General features: G+C 45.7%; 1 protein-coding gene across 4 annotated transcripts in view; it reads left to right on the top strand.

Moving 5' to 3' along the window:
- The window catches only part of CLPB (ClpB family mitochondrial disaggregase), a 173,870-nt gene that overhangs the window by 1,810 nt on the left and 154,521 nt on the right, over positions 1-17,539 (top strand). For all 4 annotated transcript variants that reach the window (XM_073879641.1, XM_025894277.2, XM_025894279.2 and 1 more), the window contains exon 2: positions 2,301-2,352. In XM_073879641.1, coding sequence (XP_073735742.1) covers positions 2,301-2,352 — 52 coding nt within the window. The remainder of the gene's footprint in view (positions 1-2,300; positions 2,353-17,539) is intronic.

Raw genomic sequence — 17,539 nt, 5'->3', positions numbered from 1 at the left:
GCAGGGTCAGGAAAGCATTCCTGGAAGATTGGAGACCCCTGGAGGATGGGGAATTTGAACTTGAGCTCTGCAGGATGAGGCAAGAGATGAAAAGGAGTGACACTGTGAGCTCCATGAGAGCGAGGAATACAGCTTACCTTTTTTTCAAGTTGATACGAGTTCCTTTCCCTAATACTTTCACATTGTTTGTCCACCATAGCATCTGGAACGTAGTAGGTACTCCGTAAATGTGTCTTGAGTTGGACTATATTGCATGCAAAGACTTCATGGATATGGGGGTCACAGGTCAGCATGGTGTGTGCAGGGGCTGGCAGGTTAGCCAGCCTGGTTGGAGGACAGGGGGTCTTTGGAATGAGGTGAGAGCAGATGGAGTGGGGCCTGGATGTCAGACAGGAGGGTTTTTGGAGGGTTGGAATTTCTTCCACGGGCAGTGGAGAGCCACGGAAAGTTAATGAGCAGGGAATGTCCTGAGGCTAGTATGCTTAAATGAATTGGGGGAGGGGTGCAAGGTCTTGCCTTAGAGGTTCCTGGGGGCGCCAATCTGGACTTTGTCTACTTTCTAAAGTAAGTAATGACCAAAACCATGATCACTTCCAGCCCTTCAAACTTTGCTAGCCTATGCTGTACCCTGATTTGGAGTTATAAGCTCAGGCCCTCCATACGGTGTGGTAGAAACTGTACCCTGTAAGAGCCGGGAGGCCCTGACTCTCAGCTCCTTCTCATTGCCCCTGTGACCTTGCAGAAGCCACTTCTTTCTGCAGAATGAGGGAGGAGTGGATGCAGTAATCTCTGAGGAAGCTTTGTTCCCCTTCCAACTGAGGGCTGTCTGAGAATCCCTGGATGTGTGCTTAGAGAACCATGGGGGAAGATAACCAGGAAAGATCTCTCCCTGCCTGGACTCTAGGCTGGCAGGTGGGGTGGAGACAGTAATGTCTGAACCACAGATCTGGTTTGCATATGCATGACAAGGTGGCTATCTTATTCCTGGAAACTGAGGCTCAGGAGGTTAGATGAGTTGGCCAGGTCATACAGCACGTAAGTGGCAGAATTGGGGTGGGAGCCCAGGTCTGTCTGTCTCCATATCCTGCTTTCTACCCTACTGCAGTGCCTCCTCTCATGTTTTGCTGGGTGAGTCTCTTGGCTGGACTGAGAACTCCCTGAGGCAGGGCTGGGTATGAGTCTCTCCAGTGTTCAACAATGGAGCTCAGAACCATGCTGGGCACATAGGGCTCCATGACTATTTGAAAAAAATCTTGCCTCTACTATTAATAGTTTTTCTGAGTCACGCAGTTTTTCTTTGTGGCCACGAGGTGGTGCCAACAGCCTGCAGACTGCTCAGGCCAGGCCAGGCTTAGCATTGCTTTTCTGCTAGGTGTTTGCTAAGGGATTGCAACCCTCTGCTTTGGGTCTCCCTTTGCTGAGCTTGGCACCGAGGAGTTGGCAGGTTTTTCAACCATCATTTCATCTTTTTGGAATCCTCGTGAGGCTTGCCAGGACAAGGATTATTGCATCTACTTTATAGTCATGGAAGCTGGAGTTGAGAGGGAAAGGGGTTGCCACAGCCCTGGGAGTAGGGGGCAGATGGTTGGGCCTCCTGGCTCCTGGTCGAGGCTCTTAACTGAGGAGCCCACACCCCTGCCTGTTCCTCTGTGCAGGGTTGGTGACTTTTGACATGGATTCAAAACTAGGCTGAGAAATCAGTGTTGGGGGAGAAAGTGGGATGAGGTAGGGGGATGACTAGTAACAATGACAGCCATGTGAAACATATTAGTCTGAGTTTTCTAGCTAATGAAGAGGGAAGAGATTCACATATCACGCATTTGCCATAGGCAGCACATGGTTGCTAGCACTTTACCTGGATCACCTGTATGATAAGAGTTACAAGTTTGGGCTCTGTAATGGATGTGGAAGACAGGGTAACAGTGCCTACCATGTAGGCAGGGGATGATTAGCTTTCTCTCTATATGCCTTGGTATCATTTCCTTCATTAAAGCCTATGTTTCTTTCCTTTTATTTATTTTTTATTTTGGTGGGGAGGGGCAGAGGAAGAGGGTGAGGGAAACCCAAGCAGACTCCACATTCAGCATGGAGCTCAATGCAGGGCTTGATCCCAGGACCCTGAAATCTTGACTCTAGCCAAAACCAAGAGTCAGATGATTAACTGACTGCACCATCCAGGCACCCCAAAGCCCATGTTTCTGAAGTTCTTCCATTTCCATTGTTTTGCTGGGCCCTCCATGCAGTTAGCTCTGAGGGTAGGTCCTGACCAGGGATCTGACCAGTGCCCCCTTTCTTTTCAGATGCAGCCCTGATGGAAGCTGCTCGCACCAACAATGTCCAAGAAGTCAGCAGGTGAGTGTCGATCCCCAGGACTTGCTCTCCCCTACAAGATGGCCTGAGCTGGGTGAACCCCTTCCTGCAGTGATGACTGCCTTGGAGGAAATCCTCACACTCATTTGGGAAGTGAACCCTGTAACTTCCCTGTAAGTCACGGTCACCTGGGCTGCCTTGGCCCAGGTCAACCCTTAGATTTTTTAAGTAGTGAGTCAGCCTTGTGTCTCCTTCTTTCTTGACCCCAAACATCTCTGGATCCTTCCACTGTCTTGTTCTTAGCAGGGCATGGTTTAGAGTCCACTCCACATCCTGTGGGTTCTTTACTGAATCTTCCAATTTGTTCGTATATGTTTGTGGAACTGGCCATGTGTTACTGTTTGCTGCCTGGATGGGGTACAGGTGGGCACCCATGGAAAGGTTTGGGGATTTGGGAGGGAGCTGGAAGAAGCCTTTCTGCCAGGTCTTCTGGGGCTAGAAAGATCTTCCTGAAGGGCTGGGGTGCACATGCTGGGCTCCTGCTCAGGGGCTGAGTGCATTCTTCCAGCCTGCCTGGCTCAGCTGGGCCCCTTAGGACCACTGGCAGGTTGGAACTGAGGTTTGTTCTGGGCAGGGACAGGACTCAGGCTGAGGCTCAGCCTGGTGCCGGGGCTGGGCAGTCTGTGTCCAGGATAGATGCTCAGACCGGTGCCAGCCCAGGGCTTCAGTATGGGGCTGTTGGTTAGGGGCAGAGGTTTTATTCTTGGTGAATCTAGTGGCCTGCGTTGGGCTTCATCTTGGCCTTTTTTGGCCCTTTGTATAAAGCGAGGTGGCCCCAGGATACCCCCCTTCCCTGCTACCATGTCCACATATTAGACAGGAAGTCCTTTGTTTGGGGTGGCTACCCCTGTATTCAGTGCCACACTCTCGGTGCTCCTCCTCACTCCAGCTGCCTGAACATATAAGAAAGTGTTGAAAGTCAGCTGCAGCCCCCACTAAGACTTACTGCTTTGATTCCCTTTCATTTTATCTGCAGCATTATTATTGATTCTCAGGGGTGCTTTTGAGTATTAATGTTCAAGGCTTAGTTTTTAATAAACCACTTTTGGAAGTATGGGCTGGGAGTTGTTTCGTAGCCAAATAAATATGATGGAGCAATAGTTTAATAAACATGCAATGATGCATCTTAAAAACCAAGCACAGATGTCAGCTTGTTGTTATAAGAGCCATTCATAACTGCCGGCTGTGCATGGCATCTTCATTTCCCCAGAAACAGCTGAGCCGCGCTTCCTTCTGCTGCAGTACAAGGGAGTGAGGGGGCAAAACTGGCTGTGCCCCCCCCAGGGCTTTGCTGACCCTCAAGCCACCTGTCAGTGATCGGTCAGCCCTCCTGCTGAGGACTGCCAGGCTGCTGCTTAGCTCTGGCAACCTAGTTTAGGTGGTGTATTTGCAAAGCCGCAATGCCGTGAATCCACTGTTCTGTCACCCAGGGGAGGCTGAGTTTACCCTATTCCATTAAGCCCCTGAGTGTTGATTATTTTAGCTCTCTCAAAAAAAAAGTTTTTCTAATAGCAGTTAAACACTCATCAAAAGAATGCGGGAAGAGATTGAATTTCTGGTGTGTGTGATGCAGAACATTCCTTCTTGCCTGTGTGGCTAGCATTTGTAAGGGCCTTTCATGTGTGTCTCCAGTCTCTAGCTGCTTTTCTCCCGCCTCCAGTTGTCTCATCTCTTTTGGTCATGATGACTCAGAGTCTCTCTTCACCCCTTGTAAGGGAGTCAGAGATGAGCAAGGCACAGAGCCTGACTTTCAGCACAGCAGTCTTACCCCTACTCTTCTGACCTCCTGCGTCCCCCTGTGCCCCCGCCCCCACTCTGAAGCAAAGAGTAGGGACAAACTGAGTAAAGACAGGGGACGGGCTGCTGGCTGGCTGCTGGGCCCAGTGTCGTGTTGGTGCTGCTGAGGTGGTACTTGAACAGCACTGCAAGGAGTGGGGAAGAGGGCAGGTGGTCTGGGAGAAACCAGTGTGCAGGGCTTAGAAAGCCCCTGGTGAGGAGTCTTGCATTCTTATCCTATAAGCAGAGCGGAGCCATGGAAGGTTTTTGAGCAGGGGAGTGAGGGGAGTGACTCAATTAGGATCATTCAGAAGGGTGAAGAACCAACAAGTGAGGAGAGGCTGTTTCAGTAAGACAAATTCAAGGTGATAAAGGCCTGAATTAGGACCCCCCTCCTCAGCCAAAAGAGTTCCTGCTTATGAATGAATGGGCAGGCCTCTGCTGGAGGGCACTGGAGATGGGGGCTGACCCAGGCTCTGGTCTTGAGGAAACAGACATGTAACCTATCAATTATAGTTTTTCTGCTAATAGAGCTAGGTCCAGAGGTGGAGGTGGGGAGAGCCTGACCATCCTTGCTAAAAGAACAGTTCTTTTGAATTCCTACAGCTGGTCTTTATTTAGCTTCTCTATGCCTTAGACTCTGCGTAGGTGCTTCATGCTGCTCTTAGGTTCTTCCTGTGTATCCTGCTTTTAGCTCCGTCCAACAGACCTGCCTATAGCAGGATAGAATCTCATTCTCAATTTTTAAAAACCCCTTAAACATAGTTTATACATGGTTAGGTCACCAAGTATGTGATCAGTATGGTCTCCGATATCAGTATTTGGAATAAAACTCAGATCTGGTGAATAATACTGTCCTTTACCGTTCTTTCCCCATTGCCCTCTCTGAGGCTTTCTGTGTCTCTGCCTTCATGTCCCCCAACCTTCCTTAGTCCTAGAGCCTTGGGAAAGCTCTGGATAGTGAAGAGCAGCAGCCTGAGGTTCTTCTGCTCAGAGGGGAAGTGCTTCATCCTCCTCTTTAAGGACACTGTGGAATCTTAAGTTCCTAGGTCTTGGGTATGAGCCCTCTACACAGACCATCCCTCTGTACTCAGTGCTCATTACCCTCTGCTTAAATCCTTTCAGACTCAGCTCAAGTGCTACAGCCCTTATGAAGCCTTCCTTGACTCCTCCCACCTGGCTGTGATCTCCCCTTCCTTTGCCCCACATCTCCCTTCTGGTCTGGGAGGGTATGAAAGTCATCTGAAAAGGGCCATGCTGGCCTGTGGCCAGAGAGTGATCCTTGTCTAGAAGAGAAGTTGGAGGCTGGGTGAGAGAACTAGGGCTGACTGTCAGGACTGAGGAGGCACTCAGTCCATGAATAAGAAAAGCAGCAAGATTCACTGCTGCCCAAATCAGGAATCCTTATAGACAACCTTATGAGACGATCAAGCCAACAGCTCTGGACAGTCACCCTGATGTAGAGGTACTGTTGACCTGCTTTATGTGGTGCTCGCTAACTGTGTGTGGCATGAGCCTGCCTGGCTAGAGGGGACAGGGCAGGATCTGCCACTCACCACATTCTGTTCTTGATATTAAGAAGGTTGTGAGCTAGGGGCGCCTGGGTGGCTCAGTCGTTAGGCGTCTGCCTTCAGCTCAGGTCATGATCCCAGGGTCCTGGGATCGAGCCCCGCATCTGGCTCCCCACTCCGCGGGAAGCCTGCTTCTCCCTCTCCCACTCCCCCTGCTTGTGTTCCCTCTCTCACTGTGTCTCTCACTGTCGGATAAATAAAATCTTTTAAAAAAAAAAAATTAAAAAAAAAAAAGAAGGTTGTGAGCTAGACTTCACCTTAAACCACTGGATTGTGTGCCTCCCCAGGGCAGGGACAGGTCTGTTTCCCCACATCTCATACTCTAATCCCCAGCACAACAGAACTTGGGGAAAGTTGCTTTTTACTGACTTTTCAGCAAACTTGAAGCAGACAGTCCAGAGTCTTATTTCCATACTTCCATTGGCTATATTAGAGGAAGGCTGAGTCTTTTCCTATTCTCTTTCTTCTCTCCTCCTTTCTCCCTGTGTGGCAACCATTTCCCTCCTCCTCCTCCCCCAAGGCACTTAAACCTTGTTACTGTGTTCAGCTCTGACAACTCAGGAGTAGAAGCCCTGTCCTGGGGCCCCTGTCCCACCTGTCAGCATCATGAGCAGGTGGCCCTACTCCTGGGCTCGGCCCATACCCAAGCCTGGCTTCTGGATGCAGGAATCACTCACCCGAAACCTAGGGCATAGGGCAGATTGAACGCACATCTGTCTAGGCTTGGGCTGAGCCATGTGAGGAGCTATCAGGACTGGGAGAAGTGAGGCCTCCTAGTCTCCCAGTGGAGATCACATTTCCTTCAGAACAAACTTGAGTGAAAGACAACACCCCTACCCATTTCCCTTCTCCCAGCAGGGAGTTGGGCCTCTTTGCTGAGTGCATAACTCAGTTGTTCATCAACCCAAACGTTCTCTAAAGAAGGAACCCTGGTGATATCAATCTTGAACCTCACACTGCCTGCCCTTCCAGGATTCATTTGATCATTTGACAAAATTTACTGAGCACCTGTCATATGCTGGGTCCTATGCTTGGCACAGGGGACCCCTGGCCATGCATGATTCCTGCCCTTAATGCAGGAGACTGGGGAAGACTGTGGCAACATAGCGTGATCAGTGCTGTGAGACAGGAGCCCAGAAGGTGCCCCTAACCAACCGGGGAGACCAGAGAAAGCATCCTAGAGGAAATGGCTTTAAATAACAGTAGGGCTTGGGAAATAGAAGGGGAAGGCATTCCACGCAAAGGGGGGCGTATGAGTGGTAGCACTGAGGCAAGAAACAGCCTAGGGTGTGTGGTGGGGCGGGTGATTATATATTGTTTGGTGTTGCTTGATCACAGTTTGAGGTCAGGAAACTCTTCTCCAGTTCTGGAGAAGAGGGAGAAGAAGGAGAAGAGGGAGAGACCTGGCCGTGGAGGGCATTGTCCATTTGTCCCTCAGTCATTCATCTGTCCAGCCTGTCTTCTGTGCCTAGCCCTGAGCTGAATTTGTGTTGGTGGCAACACCATGAGGAAGGAGAAGCAGTCACTGCCCTGGAGGAGCTCATTAACTCCCTTCCTAGGGGAGGATGGGGCACATGAGTCAAAATTGAGAACCAGCAAAACAAGGCACGTGTTGCCTAACTTCTATGAGCTTAGGTAACATGGAGATAATACCTATAACCCATAGAGTTGTAGAGTATTTATTAATAACAAATAATACTTCGTTTGACCAAGGTTTGTGAGTGCTTATTAGGAGCTAGGCTTTGGGCTGAATGCTGGAAATGCAGTGGTGAACAAGATTGACACAGTCCCTGTCCTCTTGGTACTTATAGTCTAACTGGGAGTGGGACTAATTATGCAGACATAATTTTGTACTTCAAAATGAAGTTCATTGTCTTTTCAACAAATGGTGCTGGGACAACTGGATATCCACATGCAAAAAAATGCAGTTGGAGCCTTACCTCACCTATACACAAAAATTAACTCAAAATGGATCATAGACCTAAATGCAAGAGCGAAAATTATGAAGCTCTTAAAACGTAGGAGTAAATCTTTGTGAAGTTGGGTTAGGCAAAGCCATCTTAAATATAGCATCAAAAGCACAAGAAAACAGAAAAAGATAGATAAATTGGACTTAATCAAAACTGAAAACTTTGTGTTCAAAGGACACCTTCAAGAAAGTGAAAAAGACTCTCCCGCAGAATGGGAGAACATATTTGCAAATCATGTATCTAATAAGAGATTTATACCCAGTATATATAAAGAAATCTTTAACTCATCAATAAAAAGATAACCAAATTTAAAAATGGACAAAGAATCTGAATAGATATTTTCTAAAGAAGATATTCAAATGAGCACATGATATTCAGTATGCACACGTAAAGATGCTTAACATCATTAATTATTAGGGAAATGCTAATCGGAACCACAATGAGATACCACTTCACATCTATTAGGATGGCTGTAAGCAGAAAGATAATAGCAAGTGTTTGTCGCATGTGGAGAAATTGGAACCCTCACGTATTGCCAGTGTGGATGTGAAATGGTGGAACTGCTTTGGAAAAGGGTTGGCATTTCCTCAGTATGTTAAACATAGATTACCTTATGACCCAGCAAGTCTACTCCTAGGTACATAACCCAGAGAAAAGAAGACATGAACATGAATGTTCACAGGATTGTTACTCATAATACCCCAAAGAGGAAAACAACTCCAAAGTCCAGAAATGGCTGAATGGATAAATAAAAATATGGTATAGCTACAGAGCAGAGTATTATTCATCAGCACAAAGGAATGAAGTGTTGCTATTTGCTACAACATCAGTGAACCTTGAAAGCATTATTCTAGCTGAAAGAAGTCAGAAAAAAGACCACATATCATGTGATTCAGTTTATATAAAGTGTCCAGAATAGACAAATCCATAGAGACAGAAAATAGTTATTGCCAAGGACTGGAGAGGTTGGTGTTGGGAGGGAATAGGGAGTGACTGCTAATGAGTCCAGAGTTTCTTTTGGGGATGATGAAACTGGTCTGGAGTTAGTAGTGAAGATTGTACAACTCTGAATATACTAAAAATGATAGAGTTGTACACTTTTTTGGGTGGATTGTATGTTATGTTAATTATATCTTCAAACTTGTTTAAAAAGGGATTACAAGGCACTTGGGAATCTAACCTTGGATCTAGGAGGAGTGGAGGAGAGGGTATGTATCAGTAAGGGAAAGCACTGGAGTACATGAGATTGAAGTGAGGTCTGAATAATGAAGAGAAAGGCAGAATTAGATTCGGTTGGAGGGAACAGTAGGGTGGAAGGCCCTAAGTCAAGAACAGATGTGAAGAAATCAAGCAATTGAGAGAAGGCCAATCTGACCATACTCTAGAGAACAAGGGCACAATGACATGAACTGAAGCTGGAGAGTTAAGCAAGGACCATACCACACTGGGTCTGTAGGCCATGGTGATGATTTTTATTTTTACTAAGATTGGGGGGCAGCCACTAAAGAATTTTAAGCGTGTGTGCTCATGCATGTGTGTGTATGTTTGTGAGAGAGAGCATAAGCACGAGCATGAATGAGAGAAAGATCTTGTGACATGATCTAGATCTGCATTGTAAAAGATCTCTCTAGTTGCTCCATGGAGAACAGATTTATAGAGATCCATGGTGGATGCAGGAAGACTGGTTGAAAGCGACTGGAATAGTCGGAATAGCCTAGAAGAGAGGTTGATGGCAGATGATGACTTGACTAAGATGTTAGCAGAGATGGAGGAAGTAAGCTAGACAGGACTTGGTGGTGGTTAGAGCAGTATCAGTGCCTGATATGTCATATGTACTAATACGTGAATGTTGAATGGATGAACAGAATTGAATATCACTGATTAGGAAGAAGAAGGTGTTAAGAATGAATTTCAGCTGTGTAGATTCTATTCGCTGAGATGAAAATGCTAGAGGAAAACTGGGTTGGGGAAAAGATTATGAACTAGGTTTTAAACATGCTAAATTTAACATACTAGTGAGATACTCAAGTAAAGATGTCAACTAGGCAGTTGAATCTAGGCAAAGCATCATTGACTCTTCCCTCTGTATATACCATGTTGCCTTTCAAAAAAAAAAATCTCAGTGATCACTTTAGAGATTGGTTTTTTTTTTTTAAGATTTATTTATTTATCTATTTGACACAGAGAGAGAGAGAGCTCGCAGAAGCAGGGGGAGCGGCAGGCAGAGGGAGAGGGAGAAACAGGCTCCCCGTGGAGCAGGGAACCCCATGCGGGGCTCCATCCCAGGACCCTGGGATCATGACCTGAGCCAAAGGCAGCCACTAAACTGACTGAGACACCCCAGACTCCCCTAGAGATTGTTTTGTTATCTTGTTTTGATTTCTGGTTTCATGGTTTTAGAAAATCAAGGAATATCAGCTCAGACTTGTTAACTAGATGCCTTTGGAAAAAAGTCTGATTTGGTTTACAGTTTAGGAAAGAAAAAAGTGTTAGATTTTGTTGAGAGTTAAACACATTTATTCTAGCTTTATGTTGATTGCTTGGTTTGGTTCTTGTCCCTGGATGCCCGAGCTTGGGGCTTGAGGCACTTGCTGTCCCTATGCCAGGACTAAGGTGTCCAGAATGTGCTCAGCTACAGCATAGGTAAATGTTTTGCACATTGATCCAGGGATTTTATCTAATTAACAAAAACCCTGGCTGGTAAATACATTTGGCTGTCTCAGGTCCTCAGAGAGGCTGTCTGTTTATTGATTGTTGTATCATTTTGGCTGGATGGGAAGATATTAATGATGGCATCAGAGCAACCAAACATCCAGCTCTCTTAACCAGTAAATATTTAAATGTCTTTGTGGTTTACAGTAGATTGAAACATAAGTTTTATTCTAGACCAAAGGTCAAGGCCTAACTGGCATCACTCTTCTAATTTGATGCTTGTTGTAAGAGCTCCTTAAGATCATCACGCTGGTTTTTGAATGCTACGGTGTAACACTCGTGGGCTTTTTAAATACTGGGATGTTGGAAGGCAGTATAATGCTACAGAAAGAATACAAGATTTTTAGAATGAGATCTGGGTTCCACTTCAAACTGGCTCTGGGACCCTTAATAAGTCATAGAACTTCCCTTTTTGAGTCTTAGTTTCCAAATCATGTTAATGGGGGTCCCACTGAGAACTTTGAAATACAGTTCCCAGTGTTTAGCTCTGTAGAGAAAACCGAGTTCCTTTGGAAAGGTCCAGATCACACGCTGAAACACCAGGCAAGCAGTTCTGCAGAGGTGTGTGACTGGGTCTCTGCTCTCTTGCTCCTTGGAGATGGAAGGTAATTGGGGAAGACTATATTGGCAGCTTAGTTTCTGAACTTCATAGGTAGGTGAGTTGTGGAAGCGGCTAGTCGACTGCACGGAAGCCCAGCAGAGTCAGGTGGTTGGCCAAGCACAGGAGCAGAGAACAGCTAAGGCCTATGGGGGTGACTTGTAGGGAGGAGGGATGTCCCTGAAAGGGAGCCCAGCCCTGGGATGGAGCCTCTAGTGTTGGCCCTACTGATTCTTGGCTGTGTGGCCTTGGTCCCTTAACTGTGAGTTTCATAGATAGCAGACCATTGTTGTTGTTCATTGCTGTTCATGAAGATAGTTAACAAGTATTTATTGAATATTGCGTAAGTGTTTTGTAAATGGTAAAGAGGTAGGCAAATGGTAATAGTTATTTACAGTTATAATAAACCTATAAACAGGGGCGCCTGGGTGGCTCAGTCGTTAAGCGTCTGCCTTCGGCTCAGGTCATGATTCCAGGGTCCTGGGATTGAGCTCCGCATCGGGCTCCCTGCTCCAAGGGAAGCCTGCTTCTCTCTCTCCCACTCCCCCTGCTTGTGTTCCCTCTCTCGCTGTGTCTTTCTCTGTCAAATAAATAAAATCTTTAAAAATAAATAAATAAACCTATAAACAGAGAACTGACTTCCCTTTGAAAAAATAATATAAAAATGGAGAATTACGTCTTTTATTCATTCAACAAATAGTGTCTCCTATGTTATGGCACTTTGCTAGGCCCTGATGGATCAGTGATAAGCCAAAAATACTTACAGACATCACTTCACAGAGCTTAAAGCCTACTTGGATGTTGAGATGTTGATTGTGCAAATGCAAAATTAAAGAAAGAAAGAAAGAAAGAAAAGAAGAAAAGAAATTACAGCCATGACAGATGCTGCAAGGGAGGGTAAAGAGAATCCTAGAGCCTCTAGTGGATTTCTTCTGGTCAAGGAAAGCTTCCCGGAGGAAGCTTGAGCTCTGGTGAAGAGTTAACTTAGGTGAAGAAGGGCAGAAGAGTTTTCCTGGCAGAAGGAACTTTTATTTACAAAGACCCAGCGGAGGGAGAAATGATGACAAGTGTGAAGGACTAAAAAGGGCAAGGGCAGGATGTGTGTGTGTGTGTGTACACACGTGTGCGCATGTGCGTGCGCCCTAGAATAAATGTTAGAGGCCATAGTGAGGAGCTTTGTGTTTATTCTAACAGCAGTGGTAACTGATTTGGTGGTGGTGGTGGGGTTGTTGGGTGAGGTGATCAACAACTTTTCTGATGGCTGAGAAACATCAGGAACTAATCTGAGTGTCACCAGCTTGTATGTGCCAGGACCTTCTTTGGCACTGATCCAGCCACTGAGGCAGGGTAGGTCACAAAGCTGCAGTCCCCCAGGGTCCCGCAGCAGGGGCAGCTGTCAGGCTCTCTCTACCCAGCACTATTGCTGTGGCCCGAGTGCTGCTGCTTGAAAATCCCAGCTCAGTCATGACCATAACACAAATCCTGTCAGCATGGCTAGAACCAGTTGGATTTTTTCCCAAGGAATTTTCCTGGAAACTGAGGGAGAGAAATCCAAGAATACTGAAAGTAGTCAAGCTAAATGTGTCACTGGGCTTATGATATTCACTTTAGCTTCTTGCCTCACAGTTCCTGCTCTGTCCCTGTCCTGTTTGAAAGCTTTCTCAGAAAATCTCACTTTTTTTTTTAATCTCACTTTTGAACTTAGGTTCTTTTACATCCTAGTTCCTTCCCTCTCCTCCCTTCTGAGGAGTCCCAGGTCCAAACTCCTCATAAGGCAACAAGTGGTTCTCCCCTCTGACTCAGTCAGTGGGTCTATCAGAGGCTCTCCTATCGTTGGCAGGAATCCCAGTGGCAAGGACTTTGGCGTCTGAGAAAGCAAGGTTTAAGTCCCAGCTGTGAGTCTGAGAAAACAAGGGTTGAATTCCAGCTGTGCCATTTGTCAGCTCTGTGACCTTGGGAAAGTTGCCTAACCTCTTCTAGCCTTAGATTCTTCCTCTACAAAGTGACGATGATTGACCTACCTCACCTCACACCTTTGCTGTGAGAAAATTAAATGAAACGCTTAGTGCTATATGCCTAGCGCATACTGAATGCTCTGTATATAGTAGGTTTTGTTACTAAGTGTTATTAATTACACTGCCCCATAACTAGAAAAATAAATTAAGGTAATGGATAGAATTTTCTGAATATTAAGTTGTTACCCTGTATACATGTTTCTTAAGCTTTTTTAAAGATTTTTTATTTATTTATTGAGAGAGAGAGAGAATGGTAGAGAGAGAGCATGAGATGGAGGAGGGTCAGAGGGAGAAGCAGACTCCCTGCTGAGCAGGGAGCCTGATGCAGGACTCGATCCCGGGACCCCAGGATCATGACCTGAGCCGAAGGCAGTCGCTTAACCAACTGAGCCACCCAGGCACCCTGTTTCTTAAGCTTTTAGTGTGAGCATTCAGAGACCTCCCAGACTAATGAACCCAAGGTAAATGAATAGTAAGTGGGGCAAAAAAAACACAGAGGCTGGGGGGCACCTGGGTGGCTCAGTGGTTGCAACTGCCTTCGGCTCAGGTCATGATCCCGGAGTCCCAGGATCGAGTCCCACATCGGGCTCCCTGCTTGGCGGGGAGTCTGCTTCTCCCTCTAACCCTCTCCCCTCTCATGCTCTCTCTCTCTCTCTCTCAAATAAATAAAATCATTAAAAAAAAAAACAAAAAACACACAGGCTATCATGCTTAGTTTTACTCCTTTTTTTTAGAACTTAAATATATTCAGAATTTTATTTACTTTTTATAGGTTATTACTTTTTAATGGCATAATTTTTCATGCATATAATTTTATATATACTGGTATGTGTAATATAAAATATTATAAAATAAGACTTTAATAATATTGTTAAATATTACTGATAGCGGCTGATGTTTACTGAATACCTTTTTTGAGGCAGGTATTATGTGCGGCTTTAATCACTAAATCCTCACAACTGTGCAAGTAATAGTGGCTCCATTTCACAGATGGTGAAACAAATGCAGATTACTTGAGTAATTTGCCCGAAGTCATCCACTTGGAAGTGGCATACCCCTTCATTTTACAGATGAGGAGGCCTGAGGCAGAGAGCCTTGCACTCTTCCAGCCTCCCTTTTCCTGTTCAGGAAGTGTTTTCTAGTTAGAGGGAGAACCACTTCTGTGTGCCTTCTGTCTTCCCCTCTGCTCTTCACCGACACAACCCCCGCCCTGCACCTCCACCAGTCAAGCCTGGCCTGCGCCTCCATCCCAGGAACCCCATTCCAGTCAAGACGTGGCTTCTCACTGGCCCAGACGTGCAGCTTACTCCTCCTACCTGGAAACCTTTGCAGTGTTCGCAGCTCCACCCCTGTCCTTCTGTCCAGCTCCAATTCGTGCTTCATCGCCCACCTCAAGCCCTTCCTCTTCCAGAATGCTCTCCCTTACTATTATTACAGTAGCTGTCATTTATTAAATATCCACTCTACGGGAGGCAGAGTACTAGATACTGTATGTGTATTGTTTTCCTTTCTTGTCACAGTATTGCAAAACATTGTTATAGCCATTTTCCAGATCAGAAAATTTGAGGCTTAGATTTCATGCTTACTACCTCACAGCTAGTTAGTAGAGCTGTGATTTAAGTGAGACCCAAAGTATGTGCTTTTCTCACTGCAGTTCACTACTTGTTCTAGCCCGCGGTGAGCTTTTGTATCACATTCCCATGGCCTTAAAGTCTCCGCTGTACAGTATCACGTTGGGTTTTCAGCTCCTTGCCTCTCCTGCCCGTGTCTCCTCACCCAGGCTGTGCTGTCACAGCAAGGTGGATGGCACCTCCTCCTGCCTCCACCATATCTAGTCACACAAGGCTGGCTGGGCACTCAGAAGGCACACAGTACAGATAGAGTCCGGCCGGTTGATTGATGGGTCGAATGAAACCATGTTTATTCTCCAGAGGCTGCCCAGCAGGAGGGTACAGCAGCTGGGCAGGCTGGCTGGGCTCCTGGGCCCTCCGTTTATGTGGATGGGAGGCCCAGGAAGGCTGCCTAAGAATCCTCTCTGACGCTGAGGCTGAGCCGAGGCTTCCATCTCAATGCCCTTTTGTTTGAGGGGGATAGCACCCAGGCCTCCCATGAAGTCTGTGTGTTTGACCAGCTTTTACAGATGGATAGTGAGCAGGGACAGGATGTAAAGCACAAACAGTTGGGGGAGGCCTCTGAATTCCCAGGGGGGTTCAGAGTCCAGCAGGCAGGGCAGGATCCTTTCCAGAGCAGGTGACACTTAGTTACAGCCCCTGCACTGGTAGAAAGGATCCAAGGCACTTTGGTCTCTGGCCTTACCTCCTCATCAGTATTCAAGTCCCTGTTTAGGTTTTCCTCCCCTTCCCCGCACGCCCCCAAAGAGGTTTTTGCTGGGAAGCATCCAGTCCTCAGGAGAGCTTCTCTAGATATGAGGCCCTCTCTACCTCCTGAAGGATAAGCAGACTCTGCTTGAACAAGCATTCATTATTTTATTCTTTATTTTTCTTTTTGAGGTATAATTCACATACCATAAAATTCACCCTTTAAAAAGCATACAGTGGTTTTTGGTATATTTATAAAATTATGCGATCATCACTATCTCATTCCAGAACATTTTCATCACTCCCTCACCCCCAAAAAGACCCTAGTCTCATTAGCAGTCGTTCCCTGTTCTCCCTTCCCGCCAGACCCTGGAAACTACTAATCCACTTTCTGTCTCTGTGGATTTGCCTATCTGGACAGTTCATATAAATGGAATCAGACAGTGTGGTCTTTTGTGGCTGACTTCTTTCACTCAGCATTATGTTTTCTTGATTCATCCTTGTTGTAGCATGTATCAGTACTTCGTTCCTTTTTATGGCTGGATAATATTCCATGTATAGATATATCACATTTTATTTATCCTTTCATCAGTTGATGAACGTTTATGTTTTTACTTTTTAGCTAATATTAGAATGATTTTTCTCTGAACATTCATATATGTTTTTATGAGAATGTCTATGTTTTCATATCTGTTGGGTAGATTCCTAGGAATGGAACTGCTGGATCATATAGTAACTCTATGTTTAACATTTTGAGGAGCTGCCAGACTGTTTTCCAAAGTGGCTCTACCATTTTACATTCTTACCAGCAATGAATGAGGGTTCTGATTCTCCAGTCTTTGCCAATACTTATTATTATCTGTCTTTTTTATTACCGCCATCCTAGTATATGTGAAGTGATATCTCGTTGTAGTTTTGATTTGCATTTCCCTGATGGCTAATGGTCCATCCATTGAGCATCTTTTCGCATACTTACTGGCCATTTGTATATTTTCTTTGGCATTTATTCATTCTTTTTTTTTTTTTTTTGGCATTCTTAAGGTCCATTATAAGCATTATACCCCATTTGGCATTGAGGAGGAGCATAAACATGTATCATGATGACCTTTGCCTTTCAAGAACTTTTGCAGTCTGGTAAGAGAATTGTAATTAGTATGTAAGAAAGGTAAGGCTTCATAGACAAGGTGGCATTTAATCTGGGCCTGGAGAAAGGTAGTATCTGGATACAAGTTGCTTAGTGGAAAGACTTTCTGGACATTTGGAGTAATGTAAACAAAGGCACTTTGGAATTAGAAAAACATTTTATCTCATGATGAATTCTGAAGCGGTATGTGTAAAAGCACTGGCCTAGCACTTGACACATAGGGGGCTGTCATTATGCGTTAGCTTCCTCTGCAGCTGCCCTGTTTAGCCCCTGCTCTGTCCTCTAGGACTACACAGCTTCCTTTTCCTGTTCCAGACCTTTAAATATTAGGAGACGGAACTCCAAGCTAAATAAGCCTTGGTTCCCTAAACTGTGCTTTCAAGTCTTCTCCCCGTCGTAGTCATTTCCTAATGAAATGGCCCCAAAGTTTTGGTGCCATTTCTGAATTGTGGCATGACCACAATTGTGAGGAGCAGGGCAGTCATCCCCTTTGTTACAGATTTTATGCTTCTATTAATATGGTCTGAATTTGCACTAGCTTTTTTGGCAGCTGCATGGTACTCCTGGATTCTTTTAAGCTTGCAGTCAGCCCAGCCTGCTGAGAACCAGGGCTTGCTGTACTTCTTTAACCTTTGATTGGATTTGTTTGCTAAGCTTGTTTTAACCTAAAGGCAAGACCATTTTAAAGCATTGTATTGCCATGTGAGTATGACAGTTGTGGAGCTAGTGTGGAGGAAGAAGGGATGGATTGGGCCTATCTCATCTTGAGTCTAGGAGAAGAGGGTCTCTTCCAGGGGAGAAGGTTCTAGAATGCAGAACTAATCAAAGAGTATCTCCATCCCTCAGATCCTTCCTTTCCACTTAAGGCTTTCCTTTATCATTTTTTGTCAGTTGATTAGTCCCATCAGACTCCTGTAGTGTGCTGGCCCCAGGCTACATGTGGGAAAGAAGGGAAAAAAAGTGGGATATGTGCCCTGGAAGGCAGTGTGGTTCAGCAGAGAGTCCCGGCATGAGTCCCAGTCCCTAGCTGCCACTCACTGACCATTCACCTTAAGCAAGTCCTTC

Source organism: Callorhinus ursinus, unplaced genomic scaffold (genome assembly GCF_003265705.2).
Source record: "Callorhinus ursinus isolate GAN/ISIS: 27379988/994484 unplaced genomic scaffold, GSC_fseal_2.0 scaffold35, whole genome shotgun sequence".
Taxonomy (NCBI): Eukaryota; Metazoa; Chordata; class Mammalia; order Carnivora; family Otariidae; genus Callorhinus; species Callorhinus ursinus.
Note: the sequence above shows the minus strand (reverse complement) of the source record. Positions and strands in the feature narration are given on the sequence as shown.